This window comes from Dipteris shenzhenensis, chromosome 32 (assembly GCF_047967505.1).
Source record: "Dipteris shenzhenensis isolate YYH24624 ecotype China chromosome 32, Dip_SZ_1.0, whole genome shotgun sequence".
Lineage (NCBI taxonomy): Eukaryota > Viridiplantae > Streptophyta > Polypodiopsida > Gleicheniales > Dipteridaceae > Dipteris > Dipteris shenzhenensis.
In genome coordinates this window covers 17228840-17256831 of record NC_141627.1, presented here as the reverse complement: position 1 = coordinate 17256831, position 27992 = coordinate 17228840, and the positions used below count along the sequence as shown (strand labels likewise).

The 27992-nt window shown below is 43.2% G+C and overlaps 1 protein-coding gene across 3 annotated transcripts in view; it reads left to right on the top strand.

Moving 5' to 3' along the window:
- Positions 1 to 23706, top strand: part of LOC147880386 (mechanosensitive ion channel protein 2, chloroplastic-like) — a 63849-nt gene extending 40143 nt beyond the window's left edge. For all 3 annotated transcript variants that reach the window (XM_087370487.1, XM_087370486.1, XM_087370484.1), the window contains 5 exons: positions 18159 to 18269; positions 18473 to 18640; positions 18724 to 18837; positions 21909 to 21965; positions 22058 to 23706. In XM_087370487.1, coding sequence (XP_087226613.1) covers positions 18159 to 18269; positions 18473 to 18640; positions 18724 to 18837; positions 21909 to 21965; positions 22058 to 23257 — 1650 coding nt within the window. In that variant the 3' untranslated portion in view covers positions 23258 to 23706. The remainder of the gene's footprint in view (positions 1 to 18158; positions 18270 to 18472; positions 18641 to 18723; positions 18838 to 21908; positions 21966 to 22057) is intronic.
- The last annotated feature ends 4286 nt before the right edge of the window (positions 23707 to 27992 follow it).

Here is a 27992-nt window from a genome sequence, read left to right as displayed (position 1 = left end):
AAATCTGGCAAAAGTCCCAAGTTTAATGAGGACAAATAGGCAAAAAAGAAGGCAAATACAAAAAAGCCCCAATTTTTGTTGAGATTTTTGCAAATGTGACCCAATGTATTGTAAACTGATCCAATGTCCTGCAAATGTGACTCAATGTCCTGCAACTTGATGCAATGTACTGGAATCAAACAAGGAATTGCACACCAAATCCCAAAACTCTAATATTCTTGCAAGAAGTTGCAACTAGAGGAAATGAAAGGTATTGAAAACCCTAAATCTGCCAATGTCTTGCACTGCAAATACCGGTACGGAATACATCATGTATCTTGTATGGAACAGTTGTAAGTACGATTGTACGAAAGTATGGTGCAAGTACAACGTAGGTACGACGGAAGTACGTGGTTGTACGGAATGCAAGTACGGAGCGCAGTACGGACACATGTACAACGTACGGTGCAGGCACTTGTCGAAGACGTACAGGATCTGACGCGAGTTCTACACGTATCTGTACGAACGTCCATATAGTCGTACGAACTGTATGGAAGGGAGCGCAGGGAGCAATGTAGGTCCGGGGAGTTGGGCGCCTGGATCTACAGCAGAAAAAGTGTTGGCGAAAAGACTCTGGAGCCTTGGACAGTAGCTGGAGAGCCTCGAACAGGTTGGAGCAGGAACGACCAGCAAAGGAGCAGACTTCCAATGAGTGATGGAGGGCTCAAGGGGCTGAGGAGAGCTGGAAGACAAGTGTAGACCTTGGCTCTGATACCACTGTAGGATCGATAAATGAAAGAGCAAGTACAAGGTATAAGGGTCGAAGGAAATCCGCCGTCACGTCAACTAGAGTATTAAGAAAAGAGAAGTACATAGTACTTGTACCTAGACCCTAGGACTAAGTGTCCTAGGTGTCACATAGGACTAAGTGTCCTATGTGGCATAAAAGGCACAAAATAAACTATGTGCCTATAACTATGTCTACAAGGCACATACCAGGGCCCATAGGGCATCACTAGAATTGGGAGAAGATGGCCTACAAACCTTACCAATTTTGGCTTGCATGGGCTGTTAGGAAATGGAGTCAATTTGAGTGACTTTTAGTGTGTTCTAGAGTAGTACTATACTACTTTATATCCTAGAGTGCCATGTGTCACTATGGGACTTATCCCATATACATTTGACACTTAAGAGTGTGTGTCCCTATCCTATAAAGGCATTGTACTTTCATTGTCATTTTCATTAAGCCTCATGCCTTTCTTGATCATGCAAGTACTTTGCTTAGTTGTATATTTCTTTCTCGCATTATTTCATTTCCATTATGCTTTCCTAGTCTTGCTTTTCTTCTCCATTCCATTCCATGTCTTGCATCTTCATATGGTATCAGAGCTAGACTATCTTCCAAGAGGTTGAGGTAAGAGATTGAGGACATTGAAGCCTCTCTCCGTCATTTCCCTTGGAGGAATGGCTTCTCCAATTCCATCTAGTTCTAGACCGGCATGCACAGTTTTGATGACCATCATTGTCATGTTCTGTTCTTGGTTCCATTCCAGTAGTCCCTCATCTTTCCTCCATGGGGGGGTGTTAGGAAATGGAGTCAATTTGAGTGACTTTTAGTGTGTTTTAGAGTAGTACTACTACTTTATATCCTAGAGTGCCATGTGTCACTATGGGACTTATCCCATATACATTTGACACTTAAGAGTGTGTGTCCCTATCCTATAAAAGCATTGTACTTTCATTGTTATTTTCATCAAGCCTCATGCCTTTCTTGATCATGTAAGTACTTTGCTTAGTTGTATATTTCTTTCTCGCATTATTTCATTTCCATTATGCTTTCCTAGTCTTGCTTTTCCTTTCCATTCCATTCCATGTCTTGCATCTTCATGGACTAGCCATGTGGCAGCCCATGTTTTCATTTGCCCCTAGCCCCTTTCTAGTGGGGCTCTATACCAATGGCCTAACTTGAAAACTAAGGTACTTTGCCCCCTTCTTGGTCTAGGTCCTGCCCACATTCAGGCCAACATGCATTTGCTAGAAACCATGCGCTCATGACAGCAAGCTAAATGTGTTTGTCATCGGCAAGGGATGGAATTGGAAGTCTTGCCACTTGTGTAACCACGTATCCACAACTTCCTTTTGTAACAGAGGGTTACTTTTTACTTAGGCTAAAAGTTAGTAGAAAGGTCTTTATTGGCTTGTAAGTGTTTTTTTTCTTTTTTTAGGGGATACCATAAGTTGCCACGTGGCATCCTAGGAGGTAATACTATAAGCAATACTGCTTTGTACTACTACCTTGGGCCATACCTATATAAGGGCCTCTAGTTGTACTTGGCAATTCATTCATGACTTGTACTTCATTATTGAAATAGAAATTACAGCAAGAGTTCAATACTTAGCTGAATTCTAAAAAGGATTGACTTCCTCCTGTCCTTATGCAGCCCCTCACAAGTCTCTATTGTAGGTCCAGCCCATGACCTTCCACTCCTACCTTTTTCCTAAAACATAAGGTACTTCACTACACATTCTACCAAATTTAGGGGTGTTTACTGTCAGTTAGGAGCAGTCTTGTTGCATTGGTATCAGAGCACTTTTCGTGGGAATTTGTGGGAAATTCTTTATCCAATTACTTTGAAATTTGGAGCGTAAAATTCAGCGTCAGAAGTGCTCTCTGTTGTGAGCTGCCACATGGCAGGCTCTGAGAAACCCTGATTTTCAAAGTGCTCAGAATTTGGGGCTTCTTGCATCAATGGAAAGCCCTTGCTTCCCTGATCATTTCTATATATGAGAATCCTAAAATGGTGGAGTATTGCGTCAACATTGGAGTGATCTTCTCTCTGGCGCAAGAAACTGATGTAAGTGACGATCTGCTGTTTGCCTGCACCAAACTAAGTCGTTCTTGGCTTGATCTGTTCGCACTAATCACATAAGGCTGCGCCCTAAGTCTGGTGGTGATTCGAAACTGTTTGGAGAAGTTATGAGCAAATTCGATTGGCTGGAATAGAAGAAATGCTGCGGAAATTCAGATTTATGACTCCATTTTGGGTCAGCTTTATTGCATATGGTTGCGCAGCTCCATGGATGCAACTGATAAAGTTTGAAAGTAATCTGGTTTTTTGTTATTGAGAATTTTGAAAATATAGTGCAACAGCTAGCGCAGAATTGCTATTTGCCAAAGGTTCTATCAATTTCTAGCCATCCAGATGTAATGTTATGAAATTCTACTCCTGATTCGCCCTTTGGTTCAGTCTTAGCATAAGGATCGCCTAAACAAGCGGGAAATTGCAAGTTCTCTCTCAGAAATTTGACCTGCGAAATTAGGGCAAAATTGGCATTTGGAGCTTTTGGTACTGGTTCTTGATCAGGGCTTAAGACAGTGCATTTACTCTAGATTCAAGTCATTAAAGATTCGTGTAAAGAGGTCTACTGGTCAAGTTGGTATCTTTGATTCCATCCCAGAAAAGGAACCAATTGATGATCAGGCTGTAGCTTCTGAGCCCAATGATCCTCATGTTGGCAATGTTCAAGGGGATTCAGCAGCAACTGCTCAAGTACAAGCATCCCTTAACGAAGAGCAGATCATAAAGAGTTGTATGGACCCAATGCTACAGATATTCAAGGAGTTAACTAATGAGATTAAGACCAATAATCAGAGGATTGACCAAAGGATGCAGAACATGTCTGCCACTTTTAATAAAAGGTTTGACCAGTTAAAGAGAAGCCAAATTTATGATGGGAAGAGACCTGTGGATCCCCAAATAGATGGAGACTCAGGTTCAGATGATGATGATGATGATCCTATACATGTAACTGAACCGGTTGGTTTTATGGCTTCTGCCCGAAGGACCTATCACTCTAGTGGAGTTACAGCTCATATGGATAAGGATTCAGCACATGGTAAGACTCCTAATAATAACAGTTCAGCAGTTGAAGAGTTGTGTCAAAAACTCCATGAATATAAGTTGCTACCTGTAGGAATATAAAAGCAAGAGCTAGAAACTAGAAAACTAGAAGTAAAATAAGAACAAGATTGAAAGACAAAGAGTTACCTTGTAGATGAGTGTAGACAAGACACAAGCTAGATAGATTGCAATGATGTGACCCATGAATATATGGGCCAAAGTACAAGACATAGAGCAAGAGTGCTTATGGGATAATTGTAGAGGTGCCACATGGCACACACTCAAGACACAAAGACTAAACTGAGACTAGACAAATGTAGACTAGGGAAATAGTACACCTAGTGTGCACTTATCTCCAACACCCTCCTTAAGTGGACACTAGGAAGAAGACAGACATAAAGACCGATAGACAGAAGACATGATAGACAAAGATCCTGAGACACTCCTCCTCAAATGATATCCTCATATGGGTCCACAAGGGTAGGGACAAGATGGATCTAAAACAAAACACAGTCAGATTGATAGACAAGTAGAGAGACAGACAAGACTAGATAGACAGAAGACTGACTGTAGACAAACAGATAGACCTTGGAGCATTCCCTCCTCAGGTCCAAAAGCAGAATGAGTAAGACACTAGAACCCCTTGACCTACATCATCGGTGGTCAAAGTGGTAGACAAGAAATATGAAGTAATCAGAAAGCCCACTTCTCATCATATGAGGAAGGAACAACAAGATCTGCTGATGGAGATGTTGCAGCAACATGGGCTGAGGTAGATGCAGGGGCTGATGTAGAGGGTTTGGAGTAGCAGTCCTTCTCCCGATGATTATCACGGCCACAAATGGTGCATGGATGAGCCTTGAAACAATCCTTCTCCATATGATTAGTTTTGCCACAATGGGTGCAAGGCTTTCTTACCTTCCTTTCTTTGCTAAAAATGCAGTGTCAGTTACCTTTCGTTGTTGAGTTCTTTCTTCTTCTTGGAGAGCATTGATGATACCTTCAAGAGTAGGATTATTGTGATACTTGAAGGTAGTGACAAGAGTAGCATAGGTGTCAGGTAAGCTTTTGAGAAGCACATCAATAGCAATATCTTCGGAGATGGGGGACTTCACTGATGCAAGCTGAACCATAAGACTGCGAAGATAATTGACATGAGAGGCTATAGTAGCTCCTTCCTGCATATGTAGATCAAAGAATGAGATCATAAGTGCAATCTTAGAGTTTTTAGATCGGGGTCCAAAAAGGGTATCCAAAGTGATCCATGCTTGAGAAGCAGACTGTATGTCGGAGATGTGATGAATGTAATCATCTCCAAGACCGAGCAAGATGATAACATAGGCTTTGTCGTTCTTGGCAGTGACAACTTGCTCAATGTTGGAATCTTCGGGAGCAGCACGGTGAACAACGTCCCAAAGACCTTCTTTCATAAGATGGCACTTTATTTTGATTTGCCAAGTATGAAAGTTGGACCCATTGAATTTGTCGATAGACATGAGAGAATGAGTAGAAGAGGCCATGTGGGAAGGTCTTACCTCTTGCTAAGATGCAAGGGCAGTGTCTATTCGCTTACAATATTGCAGAAATGAATGAAAGAAGAGATCCAAGAAGCCGGCTCGCTCACCACTTGTCAAGGCCATAGCATGTGACAGCCCATCGAAGCATGAGGAACCAGCAGTTTGTAGATATGAGAATAACAAAAAAGACTGCTCAGCAAACTGAAATAGGCAATGCACAGTACCTTGTAGACTCTTCAAGAGGAAGTGAGAGCAGAACTGAATGCAGCAAATAGCTCGTTAACAGGAGGAAAGTCGATCTGCAGCTGCCTCTAGATGACGCGCAATAAATCCCAGGCAGAGGCAGAGGCAGAGGCGCAGAAAGGGGCGTGGTCCAGGAGGTGCAGGCAGCGCGAGCTCCAAAGCAATGCCGTAGGAAAGACGTGGGCAGCTCTTCAGCATGAACAGGGGCGGCAGCTCACAGGCGATCTCCATGGTTCGCAGCAGCAAGACCTTGAGCTTGAGCATCAAGGGAGAAGATGGCGCAGATTTTTTTTTGCAGCAAGCTGGAGCAGAAGCAGCACGAACAGCAGCTGGAGAGGTGCGGCCTGGTGAGTGCAGCAATGGCGGGCAGAACTGAGCAAGAACAGCAGCGGCTGGCAGAAATGGCGCGCAGATCTGGTAGAGAGATGGTGGGGCAGAAAGAGGCGGCCTGATGTGGTGGCGCAGAGAATGGCAGGGCAGACAGGAGCAGCCCGTTTCGGAGATGATGGCGACCAGCTGAGCGGGGCAGAAATCTGAGAAGAGGCGGCTCCTTCAGCTCGCGAGATGGGGGTAGAAGCAGAGGATAGCTGGGAGAGGTGCGGCTATGGCTACAGCAGACTGAGGGGAGAGAAGAGGGATCTACATGGCTCTGATACCATGTAGGAATATAAAAGCAAGAGCTAGAAACTAGAAAACTAGAAGTAAAATAAGAACAAGATTGAAAGACAAAGAGTTACCTTGTAGATGAGTGTAGACAAGACACAAGCTAGATAGATTGCAATGATGTGACCCATGAATATATGGACCAAAGTACAAGACATAGAGCAAGAGTGCTTATGGGATAATTGTAGAGGTGCCACATGGCACACACTCAAGACACAAAGACTAAACTGAGACTAGACAAATGTAGACTAGGGAAATAGTACACCTAGTGTGCACTTATCTCCAACACTACCAGCAGACCTTAGGGCAGCAATGACATTCTAGTAATATATACAAACAGTTAAATCTATTGAACCAAAAGGACCTGTTCATCAAGACAAAGATATGAAAGACAAGATTATACTTCCTAAGTTCAAAGGTGATTCTACCTCTCCTGAGGAATTGGAGGAATGGCTCAGCAAGATGGACGACTACTTCCTTCTATATCCAAAGGGTGATCAAGGTAAAATCAGATTTGCTGTTCTTCATCTAGAAGATTATGCCCACTCTTGGTGGAGGCATCTACAGCAAGAAGGGTTAACTTTTAATGCTTGGGATGAATTCAAGGCTGAAATGCTTAAAACTTTTATATCTCCTTTTACTAGGGATCAAGATATTTGTAAGTGGTACGATCTTACTCAGCAAGGATTAGTGAAAATTTATATCAAACAGTTTTGGAAATTGGCTCTATTTGTTCATGGTATTGATGAAAGAGTTAGAATGCTCAAGTTCATCCATGGTCTGCACCCTAGTATTGCTTTAGATGTTGCAGCTCAAAAGCCCAATTCTCTTAAAGAGGCCATGCAGTTGGCAAAGCTTTATGAACCCAAATACAATGGGAAGGAGAAGACTTTGGGTATTGGTCACTTTGGAACTAAGCCTATGGTCAAAGGGGTTTCCAACGATGAAAGCAAACTTCTTGCACCTGCTACAACTTCTTCTATTTCTAGGTTCCACGTAGTGTATGGCAGTGGCATGGGACAACCTAAGGCTTACAAGGCTACAGATGTAAAGTCATGCTTTAAACCCACTCCAAAGGATGATTTGGGTGATAAAAACTCCAAAGGATAATCTGAGTGATAAAAGAAACAAGTTGGTTAAGCAGTTATCTCAAGCAATTATTGATGACAGGAAGAAGAAGAATTTGTGCTACCTTTGTGGTGAGAAGTGGACCCCTAAACATAGGAATGTGTGCAAAGCAAAAACAGGAGTTAAGTTGAGCTTGATTCTAGAGATTGATGAGGATTTATCTCCTAATACTTCTGCAACAGAATCTGAATTTCATGAATATCAGGACTGTGTGAATGAAGGCCTTGATGATGATGAGGATCATAGTTCCAAAAAAGGGACCACCTTTCCCTTTGATCCAGGTGGGTTATCCATGTTTGACACCATGCTTATGGATGATAGTTTGCCAAGGTGCTCAAATAGATCTATACAATGGAACATTGAAGTTGTTGAAGGTTATGAGGATGAGATCAGAAATTCTGATGGAAATGATGCTGTTGATGATGATGAAGTGTATTGTGATACACAATCAGTTGTGTACAGCATCTCCTGATGACCCATTTGTTCACAAACAAAACCACTGAAAAAGGGATGGAGGCTAGAATGCCCCTGCTCAACAAACATAGACAAGTGCACCTGATTGGTCCCAAACATCGTGGCGCCCCTTTCGGTATTTCTTTATATTTCACAGTGAAATGATTAGGAGTTGCATCTGGGAGACCTTCCTTGCAACTGAGCACGCAGCCCCAATTCATTGAGCCTTCGCAAGGCTTTCAAGCATAGAACACCATCACATAAGTGCACTTAACCCATAGGCTCAATCCAAAGGCATTCTCTTTTCCGAGTGCAATTCCATTGGCTGTCCAGATGCAATCACACTGCACCCCAGCTGCACTCTCTTTGAGTGGTTTCCAGATGGCATTCATAAAGCTTTTCAAAGCTTCAAAGTAAAATCAGCAAAGTACCCAACGAAAGAATGACTCATGTGGCACTGCCCGGGCACCTGTGAACCAAGAAAGAGGCAGCACATGAGGCCAACTAATAGCTTATGGCAAAAAGAAATTGCAGCAGCAAAATCACAACTCACCAAGCCCTGAAAACTCGAACCAAGTCCTCAATCGCCAAGAGGACATAGTAGCCAATGCCCAATTGCATTCTCAGTCAAAGAGGAGTGCAAAGTCATGAAGAAAGAGCATTTACAAGAGTCGACCAGTAAGAATTTTTCTGAAAAATGCGAAAAGAAGCACTTCTGTCCCGAAGAAGTGAGAGTCTTGGGCTGAAAAGAAGCGTGCTTCAGAGAGGAATGCAATGAGAAGGTTTTGGAGAAGTTTCATCGTCGGAAAGTCTTCCAAAACTGAGAAAAACCAGTCAACCAGCGCATGGGACCACTTGAAATTCAATAGAAAGCTGTAGCTTTGCAAGAGGAGAGGCCCAGGAGGCTGTAGAAGCAAAAAGGTCCAAAAAAAGCAACTTTTGCAAATTCGACCAGCAAAAGAAGTGCTCAGCTTTGCCCGTTCTACTAAACGCATGGAGGGAAAAGCATATCACTGCGAAGGGGAGGCAGAGGGGAAAGCCATTGGGCCAAACGGGAGTTGAGGAATCCAAACGGGTGAGGAGTTATAAAGAAAAACGGAATATAGCTGAAGGAGGCTGAAAAACTAGTCCAAAATCTCAACAAAGGGAGAAGATGAGAGAAGAAACCACACATGTGAAGTTTAGAAGGCCCGGGAAGGTCCAGGAATGGCAAAGGAGCATGTAGAAGGCACTAGAGCCACCTGGAACTCTAGGGGGGCCACTGAAGGTACATGGCCCTCTAGGGGGTCCATTAAAATGCCACGTCATCATTTTCCAACAACCACTCTTTTAATCTCTAGGAGGTCCATTAAAATGCCACGTCATCATTTTCCAACAACCACTCTTTTAATTCCTTGGAATGCCTTTGGGCCTAGGGATTAATTACGCTTATGTGCTAGGTACCATGCCGTGTTTAATTACACATTATTAAGCCCACGCTTGGACTTTTAAAACCAAAGTTGTCACGGTTTTGTAGTATATTAAAGTACTTAGAATTTCACGCCCGTGTGACATACCCGCCTCTTGAAACAGCAAACCACAGTTTGTTGCCTCAAAACACAGGAGCGAGCATGAAATATGGCATGAAAGAGTATAGAAGAAAGCCGCAGCTATAGTATACAGAGACAGTGAAAATATGGCTAGGAGAGGCATGCATCCATCCATATACACTGCTCAAAATCTATGTGATCCTCGGCGATCAATAGTCAAGATGCATCAATATCATGAAGTCTCACAGCAGAAATACTGTCAGCTCACTATCTCGGATAAAACATACAGTGTCATCAAGCAACCTCAAGAAATCACGGTGAGCCCGTCTGTACTGAGGGAGTGGAGGTGCTACCTCCCTCTCGAACACCAGGTAATGCTCCAGACGCTCGCTCTGCTGAACTACCTGTAGGAGTCCGGACTGCAGTCGGCTCTAACTGGAAAGCATCAAGGTAAAGCTGCAATATCCCAGGTGAATTTGCCAGTTCACCTTCTTCCATCCATTTCGCATCAAGTAATGGGTAATTTTGAAAATTTACCAAGTAGCGACGGATAACTTTACCCTTGAGCTTTCTATCTATGTGTGCGAGAATCTGCTCTGGGACCAGAAGTTCATCCTATTCTTCCACTTCAAGCTGCACCTCATCAGGTAAATCCTCGGGAATATCTCCATGATATTGCTTTAACAAGCTCACATGAAAGGCATTATGTATCTTCCAATGCGGAGGCAACTTCAGCCTGTAAGCTACCTCGTTTATCTTTTCAGAAACTTGGAAAGGACCATAGTAACGCATGTTCAGCTTTGTGTACAACCTTTCCTTGCCTTTCTTATTTTTCAGCCTTGCCTTCTGAAAACGCAGCAAAACCCAATCACCTTCTGTGAATACCAATTCCCTGCGGTGCTTATCTGCTGCTTTTTTCCGCTTGTCTTGACTTCTTTGCAAGACATATACATATTTGATCTTCTTGTAAGCCTCTTCAAGGCTTTCCACAAAACGATCAGCTTCGAAGATTTTCTCTTTTGTATGCAAAATGGGAGGTATCTTCCTAACACCTTCCACTATTTCAAAAGGTGCTTTACCTGTGGATGTGTGTACCGTATTATTGTGCATATTCTAGCAAAGGAAAATAACGCTCCCATTTGCTTTTGTGGTCTGAGACATAGCATTTAAACATATCCAAGATGGTAGAGTTTTCTTGCTCCGATTGTCCATCAGAATGAGGGTGAAAAGATGACGAAAAATTCAGCGTAGTGCCCATATTTTTAAACAGCTCTCTCCAAAAGAGGCTGGTCATCCTCGGATCTCTATCACTGATTATGGATTCAGGCATCCCATGATACTTGAAGACATGCTGCAGAAACAATTTGGCCATTTGATCTGCTGTAATTTTCTTTCTTACTGGCACAAAGTGGGTTTGTTTGCTAAACTTGCAAATTATTGTTCACAATCCAGCATGTCCAGTAGGAGTACGTGGAAGATTAAACACAAAATCCATAGCTATGCTTTGCCATGGTCTATCTAGAATTGGCAAAGGGTGTAACAACCCAGGTGCCTTCCGCCTATCAAACTTTACTTTCTGACAAACCATGCATGTTCTCACATATTCTTCCACATCTTTCCTCAAAGATGGCCAATAAAAGTATTGCTCCACTGCTGTAATTGTTGCTGTAATTCCCCTATGTCCTGTATATGGAGGAGCATGACTTTCCATTATTACTTTCTGTCGCATCTGATCAGTGACACAGAGTCGTCCATGCATCAAAATGAAACCCTCTTTCAACATATAGTGATCATGCCTTTGACCATCAGAAAGTTGATCATAAATAGTTGAAAAATCAGCATCATTAACATACTGATCTTTCATCACATCTAACACATTGTTGTAAGCAATGCTCACTGCTGAAACACTAGGTTTCTTGGAGATTGCTTTAGGCTGTAGTTTCTTGGAAAGTGCATCAGCTACGACATTTTTGTTACTCGGCACATGTACAATTTGAAAATGAAACATTGGGAGGAAGTTAGTCCATCTCATGTGCTTTTCATATAAATTTCTTTGCATGAGAAATAAGTGACTGGTGATCCGTCTGCACATAAAAATCAGCTCCAAGAAGGTAATGTTTCCATGTGGTCAAAGCATGTATCACTGCTAACATTTTCTTCTTGTATGTCTGCAAGTACAATTCAACATCTTTGAGAACTCTACTCTCATATGCAACCACTCTGCCATCCTGCATCAAAGTGCCTCCTATGTTGTTCCCACATGCATCACAAGTTACAGCAAAGGGTTGTGTAAGATCTGGCAAGATAATAACGGGTTCAGAACACAACTTTTGCTTCAGCTCTTCAAAGCTGCATTTTCCTTTGGTCCCTACCGAAACGGTACAGCTTTCTTCTGTAAAGCATGCAAGGGAGAAGCAATTTTTGCAAAGTACTTTATAAACCTCCGATAGTATGAACACAACCCAAGGAAGCTTCTGACTTCATGCAGATTTTTCAGAATTGGCGAACTCCTTATGGCCTCAACTTTTGCAGGATCCATCTTGACTCCATCCTTTGACACTATATGACTGAGAAAATGAATCTCATGCATAAAGAACTCACTTTTCTTGGTGTTTATTAGCAGCTAGTGTCTTTTTAACTCTTGAAACACAATAGTAAGGTGTTTCTTGTGCTCCTACTCATTTTTAAAGAACACAATGATGTCATCGAAGAAAGTGCCCACAAACTTCTATGTGCTCTAAAAATTTTGTCCATCATTCTATTGAAAGTGGCAAGTGCATTAGTCAAACCAAAAGGCATCACAAGGAACTCATATAAGCCAAATGAAGTGCGGAAGGCAGTCTTGTAGACATCTTCAGGCCGTATCCTTATCTGATGGTATCCACTTTTAAGGTCAATACGACTGAACATTGAGGAACTTTCCAACCGATTCAATATATCATCAATGCATGGAATTGGAAAACGGTTCTTAATTGTGACTTTATTCAAAGCCCTATAATCAATACATATTCTCCAACTGCCATCCTTCTTTTGCACAAGCAACACAGGGGAACAGTAAGGAGAATTACTTGGCTGTATTAATTCCTTTTTCAAGAGTTCCTTCACTCCTTCACTTGTGACATTATCTCTTCCTGTTGTGCCTTATTGGCACGATAGGGAGATATATTAGGCGGTGAGCTTCCTGGAATTATATCAATTTGATGATCCTCGGGCCTCTTGGGAGGTCATTCTTGAGGAAGTGCATCTGAGAAACAATCTTGAAAATCTGAAATAAAAGCAGCCCTTTCTCTATCTAAAGCAGAAAGAGTAGAACCTTCTTGAACTGGTTGGCTTTCCTCTTTGACAAAAATCAAGTACGTTGAAATATGATGCTTTATTACATTGGAAATACAAGAAGCTGAAACTACAGGGATGGACTTTCCTTTTAACTTTACATCAAGTACATGATTTTTGCCTCTATGAGTTAAAGAAATCTTCTTGTTTCTCATCTGCACATCAGCCCCCACCCTGTATATCCAAGGCATCCCAAGCAAAGCATCACACTGTGACAAAGGCATAATGTAGAATTCCTCTGCATCCTGATATCCCTGGATATGCATCCTCAACTTGCCAATGATAGGAGTGACAGGTGTGTTGAGTACAGGGTTGGCCATATCACACATGCCGGATGGCTCCATTTCCTCAGGCTTGATGCCAAGCCTTCCTGCCATATTAGGAGTTATGAAATTCACCTTTGATCCAGAATCAAAGAAAAACAAACAATTCTGATTTCTGATTTTTCCCCATGCTTTGCACATCTGAGTCTTTTTCGTTTCCTCTTCATCATGTGCATGTGGCAAACTCCCAATCACATCTGGAAGAAGTCTTGTCGAAGGTTTAGGCCTTTTGCCCTTCCGATCAGTTTGTTTATCACCATTCTTATCATCATCTGACCTGTCTCTTTTCTTGGATGGGCAATCATAAGAGCGGTGTCCCTCTCCTTTGCATATAAAACATTTGTTTTGCTCCATGAGTGACTTTTTCTCTTCATCAGATAACTTGGTACGGGGCTGTTTATTAGGCTGTCCACGCCTTTGACCAGCTTTGAATTGGGCTTTTCCTCCCTTTTGAAACGGTCGTTTGCCATAATTTTTATTTTCAGATTTGATGTCCTTATCCTGGTGTTTGGCAGCCCGTTTGCTATCTTCTTTCTTGCTGTTCATAAAGTCCAAATTCTTCTCTTGCATCCATGCATATGCTGTCTTTGCATTCTCAATTAATTGAGTCATAGAACCCACCTTGGTTTTGATGCAATAATCACGTAGCTCACTAGGCAATCCACAACAGTACCTCTCTATTTGCTCTTTAAAAGAAACATGCCTATAAGAGCTCAATGGTAGCAGTTAGAAATACTTATATTTCCTAAGGGAGTGGCCAATGTTATGTAATAAGGGGCTATGGCTACTTTTTTCCTTTATTAAGGTTTTTTACCCGTAACCTAGGTTAGAGGTTGAGTTTGTGGGTGAGTTGGTCACCATACATCTTTTTAGGGTTATTCTAGGATTTTGTCTCTATGACTATCCTAGCTTTGTCCAAGAGACTCAGCGGGTCTTTAGAAACCCAGTATAGCTGCTTATGCTTGGGCACTAATGACGACATAAGTGTTGCTTTGCTTGCTAAGTATGCCTTCCTTTTGTTGTTCAAAAAAGTTTGTTACCTCTTTTTTCTTCTCTTTCGTTTTCTCTTTTATTTTCTGTGTAGATTTTTGGACTTTAGAACAACAATGATTGGACATATTCTAGTCTTACAAAGGTATATTTTGTCTCTATGACTACCCTAGCTTTGTATTTTATTGTTGCTGCTGCTATTTCATTCCATGTTGCTTCAGCTCCATTCTCTCTCGTTCTCTCGCTTCCATTTCCAACACCATGTGGGTGGCAAACTCAAAAAGAAAAGCTTAGGGAGGGGGCTGCTACGGGTTGCCATGTGGGTAGCACACCCTAGGACATACCTATAGAGAAACGATAGGGTTTGCAGTGGAGCGATCAGAAAATAGATAATACTCAGATACAACTAAAGAACGGAACTCAAAAAACATAGTGCTTGTCGGTAATATGAAAAACTGAATACAAGAACCTAAAGCCGTCGTGTCTGAAGGACCGTGGCTGAGGTGAATCAGAAAGATGATTCCATGTAGAGAGACAGTAGAAAAGATAGCAGCAGAGGGAGCGTAACGCAGTCCTCCGTGTAGCTCAATGATGACGAGGATGATGAAGGGCTGGAGCTGCCCTAGGAAATGGCTGAAAACCAGCATGCTCTGAGGAAGGAACCTTCAGGTTATCTGGAATAGCAACATGATGAAGAAAAGGAGCTGATCTGGGGCAGAAGGAGCTGATATGGAGCAGAGGAGCAGAAGGGGACAGGATCTGGAGTAGGATGGGACAGATCTGGAGCAGAGGAGCAGAAGGGGACAGATCTGGAGTAGGATGGGACAGATCTGGAGCAGAAGGAGCTGAGCTGGAGTAGAGGAGCAGAAGGGGACAGATCTGGAGTAGGATGGGACAGATCTGGAGCAGAAGGAGCAGAGCTGAAGTAGAGGAGCAGATCTGAGCAGAGGAGCAGAAGTTGGGACAGATCTTGAGGAGAGGATGGAGCAGCCAGGAGGCAGGAAGGAGAGGCAGAAGAGGAGGCAGCAGAGGAGGCAGAAGTGGAGAGGAGAGGTAAATGGAGCAGGCGGGCCTGCAGCAAAAGATGGAGGAGATGAGGAGCAGCTGCAGGTCCTGTCCTGTCAAAGGAAGTGTGGGGGCAGAAGCCTTTTATAGGCCAGACCTAGCTGGTCGGCCAGCTGGTCGGTGGGCCTGCCAGCTGGTCGGCCAACTGGTCGGCCAGACCAGCTGGACTTTTCTGGCCATTTGTTTGGCTGAGATGGCTGGCCTTTTGGCTGGTCTGTGAGCTGTTTGATTGCCCCATAAATTGGGGATTGCTTTAGTTGCTGAATAATACCTGGCATGTTAGAGGCTCTCTGGAGGGATGGAACAATACGGATCAGAGGCGAGATGGTTGCTGGTCACATGCGACTGTCTACAACAGGTAATAGAGCATATCTGGGGCAGAAAAGAGCCCAGACGGAGGGTGGGAAAGATGGGGTACTATACGAACAACCTGCAAAAGGTGTATGGAGCTATTGGAGAGGCTCTAGAGCCCTGGATGGAGGCAGGATCAATGGCACAGGAAGGCAGCTATGGAGAATGCCATATGGTGTAGGATTTGGAGCATGTATCGGCCAGGAAAAGATGCTAGATCAGGTTGGGACAGGGGCAGATTTGACCTTGCTAGGTTGGTTTATATAGGCTAATGGGGGATGGGCCCTAGCCTTTTTTTGGACAGGTTGGGTCGGCCATTTTGAGGCTGGCTAGTCGGCCTGTTTTGGAGGGGCCCTTGCTCACCAGGGATCCAGTTGAGGAATAGATTGGAGCTACAAGAGAGCCTGCCTCAAGGATCAGTTTAGGGGCAAGGGAGGTGGCCATCAGCAACAGACAAAGCGACAGGGATCAAGACCCTTGGTCGTCTTCCAGGGCAACAAGGAGACAGGCCTTATTATTGGTTGCACATCAGGGCAGCAAGGAGGTCAAGTCTTCTAGGCATCCACTGTCTCACAGTTAGCTGTTCGAGAGGATAGCTTGGAGGTGTGTTTGTGGGCACAGTGATTAAGTCTACACAATCTCGACAACGAGCATGCGGGGTCAGGGATCTTGAAGTGCCAAGGAGATAGTAGGACAACTTCTGTAGTAAGGACAGAGGACTTGGTGGGACTCTGGACTCTTATGTATTGAGTCCTTTCTGGAGGGAAAGATATCTCATGTTGCTTGTATATCTCTCTAGGAGCATTGTCTATTTACCGTCTGCACACATGTTTGTTGAGTACGCACAAGTAATGTCATTTTGGATTCTGTACCTAAACATTTTTGAATGAATTCCCGGGCCCATCTATTCAGTCTAAACTTCATTTCTAACAAAGATGAGCAAACTTCATCATCTCAGTTCAGTTAGCCATCAGTCCCACACTAGATCATCTTGGTTGAGTTCTTGGTTAGCACCTAGCGAGCGTCTTGTGAAGCTCAGCTTCTACAGAGAGCAGTGCCTACATTAGATAAGAGGAGGTCTTCATTGACCAGCCCGGTTACAGACGGATCCACTCTTGAGGGTTGTTCCGTGTCTCTTCTCACAAAGTACTTGTTGAGACCGGATGAAAGGAGGGCACACCTAGGGAGGGCCGCATCTGCATTGTTTGTGATCTACAAGAGGATCAATTAGAGGAGCACTTTGCTTTCAAATGGCCTGTGTACTATGAGATCTGAGGCCGCCACTAGTCTTTTCAAAGATGGTTTCGGATTCCTCTCCAGCCTCTTGGTTGATCTAAACTAGAGATGAGTAGCGATCTTCCTACATGAGGCTGTACGACACAGAGACCAGCCGCTCAAGGCATAGAGACAAGATCATGAGACCTAGCCAGAGTCCACTCAAAGGAAAACTTTCAGTCAGATAGCATTGACCAGCAGTCCCCAAGGAGACCAGATAGTGGAAACCTGGAGTGAGAGGCACAACACTCTCGCGAGCACATTGACAAACAAAGAGCCCGGGATCTCCCCTCCATGTTTGTTGGACTAGGAACGGACTAGGAACATAGCCGAGGGGGCTGACAGTGGCACTTGTCCGATGGAGAGCTACTATGGATACCACAGCAGGCCACGCAGGTTGATCGACATTAGCGCTTTATCACAGGGTTTATCCCTCATCCGTCCCCACCGAATCCTTTGTCTACTGAGGCCCTCCTATGCATTCTTAGTTGTCCAGCGGACCTGGTTCCTTAGACAATATAAAGAGGACTGCCAAATCGATACCACATTGCATATCTATCTTTCTTCCCATGGGTTCAGATATTTTGTATTTGTATTTGCCTTGGGTGCGAATGCCTGCTTGGTGGTTCCACCCATTCAGCTAATTGTATCTAGTTTTTGAGTTTGCTTGGTGGTTCCACCCATTCAGCTAATTGTATCTAGTTTTTGAGTCTCATAGACCCTTTGGTCTTTTGAAGACTTTGATAAACTCTCTCTGTCTTTGTCTCTGTTTTTGTTTCTGTCTCTCTCTCTTCACTATTGCTTTGAGTATTTTTTGGCAGTTGTAAGAAACTTATCCTCAACTTTTCATATATATTATAGTCTATGGATTGGATGCTATGATTGTGTATTGATTGATGCCTATGATGAGCCCCCAAGACTATACTTAGTGGTGAAGTCCCATACCTAGGTAACCACCTTTAGTAAAATCAATCCCACGTTTGTCCACATCTAATTGTGCAAGCAACATGAGAGAGCCTCACGTAAAATCCTGATAATATGCTCTATCATCTAGTCCCAAAGCGATGAGCTAGCAGATTCACTGCTTAGTGCTCACTACCTATGCCTATCCACCCTCGAGTGAGCAGTCTGCTTAACAGCAAGAATTTGGGTCTCATAGCATAGGGTCTCAACCTGTAGGCAGGTCTGCTACTCCAAGGCCATTGTCTGGCCATTAGTATCATGCTCTCAACAATAAGGAAGGTATCACAGTTGGCTATCCTCTTTGAAGATATTCTACTGTTCTGGCCTCATTTACGACTCCAAAAAGCAAGGATTTCATGAAATGGATTTATGCATACAGAGAAATTTATGCTTGCTGGTTTGGTTTTGCACTAGGAAGAGCTAATTCTTGAATTGTGATTACAGATCTTCACCAATTTCCTTTCGAGTATAATGATTCATGCAACACGACCCTTCATTGTCAATGAGTGGATACAGACTAAGATTGAGGGTTATGAAGTCTCAGGTACAGTTGAGGTGAGGCCCCTTCATACAAAACTCTTGTCCATTCTTCCATACAATACAGGGACTAGTACTTATCAAGACTTTTTAGGGATTTCAAGGAGATTTTACATTGCTTTTATTTTGGCAATTTGTAGTAATTCAATGGACATCTTTTGGAAGTCCTTGACCCCTTTTTCTTGGTGTTTTTTGGGGCTGGGGGGGTTGGGTGCTTTCAGCATGTTGGGTGGTGGTCTCCAACAATTGTTAGAGGAGATGATCGTGAGGCTGTTCATATACCAAATCACAAGTTTACTGTCAGTGTTGTCCGGAATTTAAGTCAGAAATCACATTGGCGAATCAAGACATATTTTGGCATAAACCACTTGGATGTCAGCAAGATAACAGTACGTTGTTTGCTTTTTAGGAAAGCTCAAGTACACCTAAAATGCGTCCGTAGTGTTAAGCAGTTTTGTTTAAAACTTTGCAGAGCATTGTGGCAGACATGCGCAAGGTTTTAGCAAAGCATCCACAGGTTGAGCAAAGAAGACTTCATAGGAGAGTATTTTTTGAGAGCATCAGCCCAGAGAATCAGGCTCTTTTGGTAATGTTTCATGTTTCTTACATCATTTATAACTTGACTTCTTACATAAGTATTGGTTTTGACTAGACTCTTCTTTGGTGCTAGATTTGCCATGGCTGAGTCTATTGTTTTCTTCAATGTGATAGAAACTGAGGAGGCTTCTCTTTGTGTTAAAAGCAGGCAATTATTAATGTTGTTTTGAGAAGAGTCAATTGTGTCACCTTCGTTCTGGATTTGTATCATTTCTTTGTAGATGTTTTCCAGTCCCATTTTCAGCTTGTATATTGGTGATTCTAGAGACTTCATGCACCATCTGTCAAAGCTTTAAATGTTATATAACTTATGATGATAGGGTGATGCCAAAAAGGATTCACAAGTGCAACACCTTAGCACCTTCCACCCACACCATATGATGAAAAAACTTATCTCATCCATTGCCACCATTTGCTGCAACCTGTGAGGGTATTTTTATATACATCGGTCCATGCTCTGTTGTGATCCTCAAGCTAGGCACCAAGAATTCCATTGGGACAAGTTCCTCCAGGCCATAACCTAACTGGAAAGGTGACTACACTTTTCACTGAGCATTCTATGCTCAAAATGATGCTCAGGGTAACACCTCGGTCGACAAGGAGGAGCAGTATTGGGATGGTATAGCATCATGTTGATGCTACTCTGAAATACTGACACAAAATGCCAGCTTATGCAAAATGCCAACTATGATCCTACGTCCCGGGGTGGTTATTTGTCAGAGCACCATGTAGAGTAGTGCCACTTGGATCAAAAGGGGGAGAGGGGCTACTTTCAACTAGGCTTAATAGTTTGCCTTGTGTCTTGGATAGTGTTTGTCTCTTGGTAAGTTACATCAAGTATCTTAGGGGCCATCACAAGCTCCTCCTCGTCATCTGTGACCAGCCCACAATTATCCTGAGCTTGGATGTCCTAGTGCTCCTCATTTTGCATATTTCCTGTGTTTAAGAGTCCTTTTTGACCACATAAATTGGCCTTTTTCTTGCTGTCCATGATGGCCTTAGGATGCTTTGTTAATATCTAGCCTTAGGATGCTTTGTTAATATCTATGGGGCTGCTGCAACCCTTCTGTCATGCCTCTTCGAGCATTTTCTCTCACGACTGATCCACTTCATGACCAGCTCTACATTGGGCTCTATCTGCTTGAGATGCGCCGACGTAGGGAGACTCTACTACGACATATTAGAGAGCAGCAGGAGGTGACCATACGAGAGGATACAGAGGCTGACCGAGCATAGTGACACGTCTCCGATTTTTGTGCATTTGAGTCAGCTGGCCTATCACAACTTTCCTCAGGAGAGTTTGCCTGAGACGAGGGGTCACTTTGAACGTAGCCCAGCGAGTTCAGAGATCGAGGAGAACGCCCCCCCCTCCCCTCAAAAAAAAAAAAAACACCACCACCACTTCGTGAGAGCCCGACAGATGCATATTTGAGACATTTTAACCGCTCACAAACGAGCCACCATGGTGTTGGGGCTTTGGTTTTGAAGTCCTAGCTCTCAGCCTGCTTCAGTTTGTATTTGATTTTTGCTCGAGCTATTGAGCTCTTTAGATCGGCATTTTACTCAGCAAGGGTCCTAGAGCGCCCTTTGCTCCAACCCATTGAGCCTTGCATGAGTTTTCCTTTTTGGTGTACTTTGTACTTCGTCCCATAGACCCGCAAGGCCTCCCGCGGACGTTAATACACACTTTTTTTTTTCCCGAGGTTGATCCATAAATCTTTTCCAATGCGTGACCAATCATGAGAGTACGGTACTTTCCAGTGTCCATGGGATCCCTTGCTTTGTGTATCAGCACGATGGTGGTGGCACTCCAAGCAGGGGGAAGCCGTGACATATAGTAGGATTTGACATTTGTACAAGGATTGGGGCCAAGGCCTCTTGTCCATGTGCAAGGTGCTCAGTCCACAACCCCTCATGGTCGAGGGCTCTCTGATTGTGTGGGATGTCATAGTTTGATGTTGCAAAAGTGTGCCCCTCAAAGAGAAGCCCTCATTGGGGTCCCTTCCTCAAAAGAATCGGATCACCTCATTCATCCTATGCGAGAGGAAAGCTTGCCTCTTGCGGCGTGTCAGGCAATGTGAGATCCGCTGTGCCTTGGACATTGTCAAGTGTCCCAAAGCCTGCTCACATATGAGGTGAGATCTTATTTCTCGGCATTCATCATCAAACCACATCTCGATCTTATCTCTCGGCATTCATTGTCAAGACGTGTCACCACATTTTGATCAGGTAGAGACCAGATCAGCCGAGAAAGTGGCCCAAAACCGTAACCCTCCTGAAAAAGACAGTGGTACCGTTCGTGAATCTCATAGTAGACTGGGCATATACATAAGAAGTGCTCCTCTGTCTCCACCTCCTCTAGTGACTTGATCAGCCAGCTGACCAACCTAGTCAGCCAGCCAACCAGATGGCCCTACCAGCCGACAGACTGTTGACTGGCCGACTTGGTTGGGCCCTATAGATATGTCCTGGGACTGCTCCTTGCAGCTCCTTTGCTGTCCCTCCTGGCCACGTGGCTTCCTGCCACTGGCCTGCTTCTGTGCGATCTGTTCCAGGCCTCTTCCAGGCCCTGTGAATGGCCCAAACATGAACCAGGACTACTGCCACCTGTCTGTACCAGTGCACCATTTGTTCCAGCTTCTGCAGCAGCCCTCTGTCACTGATTCGACCTGCAACAGCTTCCCAAAGTGGCGCCTGATTGCCACGTAGCTCTTCAATCAGATCTGGACTCATTTGTTAGGAGATAGATGTTACCTTTATTGCTACTAATTTTGCAAGGGAATGACCTTTTTGTCTGTGCTGAGAACAATGAGGTTGAAAACAGCTAGCTGGAACTTGGAAGTTTGAAGTGTTCAAGTGAACAACTTTGTTAAGGCCATTTTCTCTGTGATTTTCTTTTAGTTTTGCTTATTGGTATGTTTGCAAAGTGAAGTATTGCCCCTCTTTCTTTCAAGCCTTGAGCTTTTCTCATTAGTTAAAATCAGTTTGCTTGCCATTTTTAAATACATTTTCCATGGCTCATAAATTGAAGTCTTTTTTGGGGTTTTTTGATGCACGCAGGTCTTGGTTTCCTGCTTTGTGAAGACTCCACATTTTGAAGAATACCTTCGTGTAAAGGTTGGCATTGCTAACAATTTTGGAACTGCTGAAATCCTATTCTTCATTTTTTTATTGAGGGCAGGGGTCATTTAAATGCTGTTGTTCTGTAGGAAATTATTTTACTGGACTTACTGAAAGTTATAAGTCATCATCGTGCTCGCCTAGCTACCCCCATTCGGTCAGTGCAACGCATATATGATGACACAGAATCCCGTACTGCTCCATTCAGTGACATTAGCCGTTCTGCAGAGGCACAAGGGAGGCCTTATCTGTTGATAGAAGCTAGTGCCATTTCAAGTGGACAACGCGATACAGAAACACCTTCTAATGCCAGTACTGTAGCCTCACATGCAAAAGAGGATGCCACGACTGCAAAAGATGGATCTGATGCTGGTGTAGGAATTCCGGGTACTGAGAGTACACATGAAGCTCCTTCAGATTCTAGGGCCCCTGTTAAGCACAAGGAACAAGCTGCTGCAGAAGGAAGACCAAAAATTGGGGGCGCGTCTTCAGCACCAGTTTCAATTCAGTCAAAGCCACACCTTGAGGGACTTGATTCTATGGGCCTTAATTCCAAGGATATAACCTTGTTGGGAGCAGCATTTGAGAAACCTCCAGCAAACATTTCAGAGGGCTTGGTGGATTCTGAACCTCTTGTGGGCATTCCACAGGGAGAGAAGGTTGCAGCGAAATCTACCATTGAGGGTACATCAGAGACAGCTGATAAGCTGACAGTCTCTCCGTCTGACCACATTTCTTACCCCACAAGAGGTGAAAAGGGCACAGGTTTGTCAGTCTCTCCATCTGACCAAGTTTCTCAGCCCACGGCTGTAAGAGGTGAAAAGGGCTGTAAGAAAGTTGCAGAGCAGCTGCCTCAGGGTACGCTCAAAGCAGAGAAGCGTTTGAGTAAATCTACTGCTGATCCTGATGCTGTGATTATCAGTGAAGAAAAGAGCACACAAGATGATATCAGCGACACTGAGCTGCCAACACATAGGAACACAGACGTAGATCTACGAATTGATACAAGGCGACACCAGGTCCATGGCACTGCATCGCCGGGTCCATCCTCTCCTAAACAGGAGACAGATCGAATACTGGGTGGTACTTCTTCTGCAACAAAACCTCAGTTGGAGGAAAATTTGGTATTGGGAGTGGCCCTGGATGGGCCAAAACGAACACTTCCACTTGACAACCAGCTTCCCGTTCCTAGTGAGCAGAAAAAATTGGTGGGATTGCGCAATGGAAACTCAAATAGTGCTGTGAAAGAGAGGCGGGAAGGTCCTCCATCTTCAAATGCAGGTCCTTAAGATTTGAAAGAAACATGGATGTTGGTTAAAAAATTCTTTCGTCTGGGAATGCTCCTGTTTGAAATAGAATTTTTGTTAAAGGCATCCATAGTGGGCATGATTTTTGGATGCTTTGGTAGTTTGGATTGTTGGGACCGCCGTTTTTATTGGAACCCACCCAACCTGCCCAGGAAATAGCAACTGGAGTGCCAGATAAGACAGGCAGTCCAAAAAATATTCAAAGATATTGTACATGGATCTAAAAGTCTTTTCCTTTGTAGAAAAGACTCTTGCTCACTTACACGAGCATTGTGTATCAAAGCTTGTGAAAGCTATATTTTGGAAGGCCTTTGGATGAAATGGCCATTCAATTTGACAAAGGTGATTGGCTTGGCTACATTTGTAACACCATTTGCACGTCTAAAATGTGAATGTGACAAGAGGCTTGGAATCCAAATTAATATATTCAACTTCAGCTTTGCTCGGTAACGTTTGCCCTTGTGAAGTTTTTCTAATCATACTTTATGCAGAATGATTGCTTTTCGAGTATCTCACAGCACAGAATAGCAGATCCCCATGTGCATTTTCTGATTCCCTCTTCTTGGAGCATGCATGAATAAGATTTTGAGTGTGAGGATGGCATGTCCTACAAGGGGTTCATGCAAGAAAAACACCTGCATTGAACAATTCAAGACAACGTCTTTAGAATAAAGAATCCTGCCCCCATGAGTGAGGAAAATGTGCTAGTAAAATCCAAGTAAAAATACGGGAGCAGATATTACTACTTGATCATTGCACAGTTTGTGAAGCAAATGCATTAAGACCAAATGTGGATTCCTATTGTATATCTTAAAAATACCGGAGCAGATGCTTTAAAAATACGGGAGCAGATATTACTACTTGATCATTGCACAGTTTGTGAAGCAAATGCATTAAGACCAAATGTGGATTCCTATTGTATATCTTACGGATTGTATATTTTAATTTGCTTTGATTTTTGTAATTGTGGCCCATTGTTTTCTCATACTGTGTCTGCTCTGCATGCATGAGAGAGAAAAAAGAAAGAAAGATGTATTACCGTCTTTGGGAGGCCTTGTGGGCCTATGAGAGACAAGTACAATCCAAGGGTAACTCATACAAGCTATTGTGGGCTGAAGCATAGCGTGCCCTTCCTGAGTATGCTATGAAAATTGAAAACTTAAAAAATAGTACACAAAGCTAGTGCTCAAAACTAGGTACTCAAAATACAGAACCCGGTGCCATGGTGGTTCTCTTGTGGGCAGCGTAAATGTCTCGTATCTGTGTGTCGGGTTATCTCTCACTATGGCTGGAGTGCGGTCTTTGTATCCGGTGGGCCATATCAAGAGTGATGCCTCGGCTTGGATGGTCCCCTCTAAGTAGAGTTGGGATGGGTTGGACCTCCATCATGCCCGCTTTGGTCAACCTCTGCATCATGTGGTCTCTGTGTCCCTCTTTTTTCTCTGTGCCGTCTCTTCCTGCTGATCCATGCTGTCCTCATGTTGGCTATCTACTCTGCTCCTCTACTTCACTATGTCCTGGGGCTGACTTAAGTCACTGCGCACAGTCAACCTCTTGTTACCTGATCTTCTCCAATAAAGTCTGTCTATGTCGCTGCATCTCTATCAAGTAGAGGCCAACATAAATCTGCTCATGAAAAGGGGGAGGCCCAAAATCGTGCGCCTTTTGGAAGAGACAATGGTAGCATCCTCGGATCTCATAGTATGTTAAGTGCACATGAAGTGCTCCTTTGTCTCTACCTTTGACAGTGTGCATAGCTTGCATATCCTTTGCTCCTTAGGCTGTTGGTTGCCACATGGCAGCCCAAGGAAGCACCGGGTGCGGGGGTCCCAATCCTCGTCCCATAGCCACGCAAGCCTCTCGCACATCCACCAAAAAGAGCCGGCTAGGATGTGAGAGAGGGGCTATCTTCTTTATTATATACCACGTACCACAGGTGAATCCCATGCTTACACGTGTCCATTGCGCATCAAGGGCCTCCTTGCCCCCCTTTTAATTTCCATACTACCAAGGTACCATGAGAGGGTTAGGACCATACCAAGGTCCTTTATAGGCCAATATTGCTAACATAGGCGTGTTTGTGGCTCTCCTTGCCTTGATCCTCGACTGGTGGGACAAGACCTGTATCTGTTCGATGGCAATCCTGCATGTGAGACCCTTCTATCCTCTAGATACCGAGGTTTGATAATCACCTCGTCCTCTGATACTCTGAGAAAATGGTCGTAATAGAAGTCGATCTTAGTGGGGAACACTTGGTCCCTCGCCAAGTCCGTGATATGTAGAGTTGGAGTACATCCAATCGTATGATGCTGTTTATCTCATCTCGTGAGATATATAGAGGGATGGGGCATCCGAGCTATATTGAAAGGAGGGAGGTGGTCCATTCAAATACCTTGACCAACCGACCATCTGGATATGCGTGCGTACCAGGCTGTGCGAACCTTGCTATAGGCTAGTCATCTAGATGATGCTAATGCCACCCTCGGTACTCTCTAGCTAGGTAGGGCCCAAACCTTATGAAGATATGCCATTGCTTGGAAGATGGCATGAATATGGAGTAAAGTCATAGCAAACTCTACCTGTACGATCAGACGAGGAACCTAGGGCTTACTCCGAATCATCTTGCATCCCATAATCACATGTAGCTTCTCAAATCCTCGCCACTCGGTCGATAAGTCACTATTGATGAAGCTAGGAGTTGTAGGAAAGAAACTATGTATGTCAAGAGTTCTTCTCTATCTCGTCATGTCTTATCAAGTTTGATCTCTGCGTGATCCATGCCTAAAATCCATTTGCTGACATCTTTTACCCGTCTTTGTAGGACGTACCATGGTGATGGTGCCTTGGATGGGGCGGATACTCCTTGGGCCTACTATCTAGTTTCTTGTGTGCCTAAAAATTAGTAGGAAATTCCCTTGGACTTGGTTGGAATACCCAAATTTATGGTTTACGTGAGATTCCCAGTTATTACTTGGATTTCACTAACATTTTATATGCATTTATTCATATCTTTAATTGCCCATCTCTGATTACTATTGAATAGTAAAATGCCAGGATTTGATTATGCTAATCTAGATTGAGTGACAGGGATAACAACTGTGTGTTGGCATTGAAGCCTGCAGTCCCACTATTCATATTGTGCATGTTCTAACGTGCTATGTTTGTGAATGGATGCAGGTGACTCGGCATACCTCTCAATCAGATTTGCATTGAAAATTATAAGGTAGAAAGACAGTGTTGGCATCTTCGAAGCGTACTCTATAGTAAATATGAAAGAAAATTCTATTGGAAACTAGCCATCAATATTGTTGTACTTTTTGCAATGTTCTAACATGAATGTTAGTATAAAAATTGACTTTCACTTTGTAACTTTGTTAGAAGGAACGATATGATATGAATTATTCTCACTTAGGCAGTATTAAGAGAATGGTTAACAATGGATTACTCTCATTAAGTGTTTGGAAAGGGCAAGAGCGGATGTTTGCAATTGATTTATTTTGACATTGGAAATTGGTCTAGTAGTGTAGTAGGATAGTTGTTTGATAGGCAAAACACACACACACACACACACACACACACACACATGCATGGTTACTACTCCCTAGTCCACAACATACATGTTATTCAATGGACATGCCAACATATTAGGGTATTTTATGGCCAATTTATTTTAGCAACTTATGGGATCCACGTGGGGTTCATAGAGTCTAAGACTACAATTATGTGCCACGTAATGACAGTTTAAAAATCTAAAATACTCGTTGCAACATGCAAGCTAAAACAAAGCAACTCCATGTATCACTCTCTACAGTTTGCATTCTCATCTTTCATTTATATCCATGTTTTTCATCCACTTAATTATCTTGCTGCCTTCTTTGATTGCTTTCACTACACTTCCATCTATACTACTTCCTTTGAGTCCTTCGATCATCACTAGGGAGGCAGTCGATAGAGCGAGCGAGGAAAAGGGAGTAGGCCCGAAAAAGCGAGCGAGCTTTTTCACAATTTCCTTATCGAGGTACTCAACATAGCTTTGTGGAAACCACTATTTGGGAAGATTCTCAAAAATAAAACTTATGTTACTATGTGTAACTATACCAACATTGCGAATTATAGTCTAGCTTAACTTCCAATTGGAGTCATACTCACATTATGCAACAATAGTATGTGGGTTTGAAAGAAACTGAATTTCCACTCCAAAGCGGATTCCATTACTGATACAACAGTTCTTTTGTATTTGAAATGGGTCTTATTATCAAACTCCTTTAATAATAAAAACAAATGCGTTGCTTGATATGTTGAACTTAGTAATGTAAACATCACTTCACCCATACGCAGGGAAAAAAAACTATCTATAGACTTCATAGCATGGGATTGCATCAACACTTATGACATTCAAAATGGTTCTTCTTATTAAAAGTGTTATCAACCATGAAAGAAGTGAATGTTTAAAAATAGTTCACCCGTATGTTGAAAAACCCAAGTGTCATTTATGACATTAAAATTTGTTCTTGCAACCATTCTGTAGTTCCTAGAGATTTTGCCCATACTTCCAATCCCTTCCCTTCAACCACTAAGAGGTATCTAATAGTTTTATAGAACACTTGAGATATCATCACCTCCTAATACAAAACCATTATTACTATTTGTAGAACACTTGAGATATCATCACCTCTTAATACAAGACCATTCTTACTATTTGTAGAACACTTGAGAT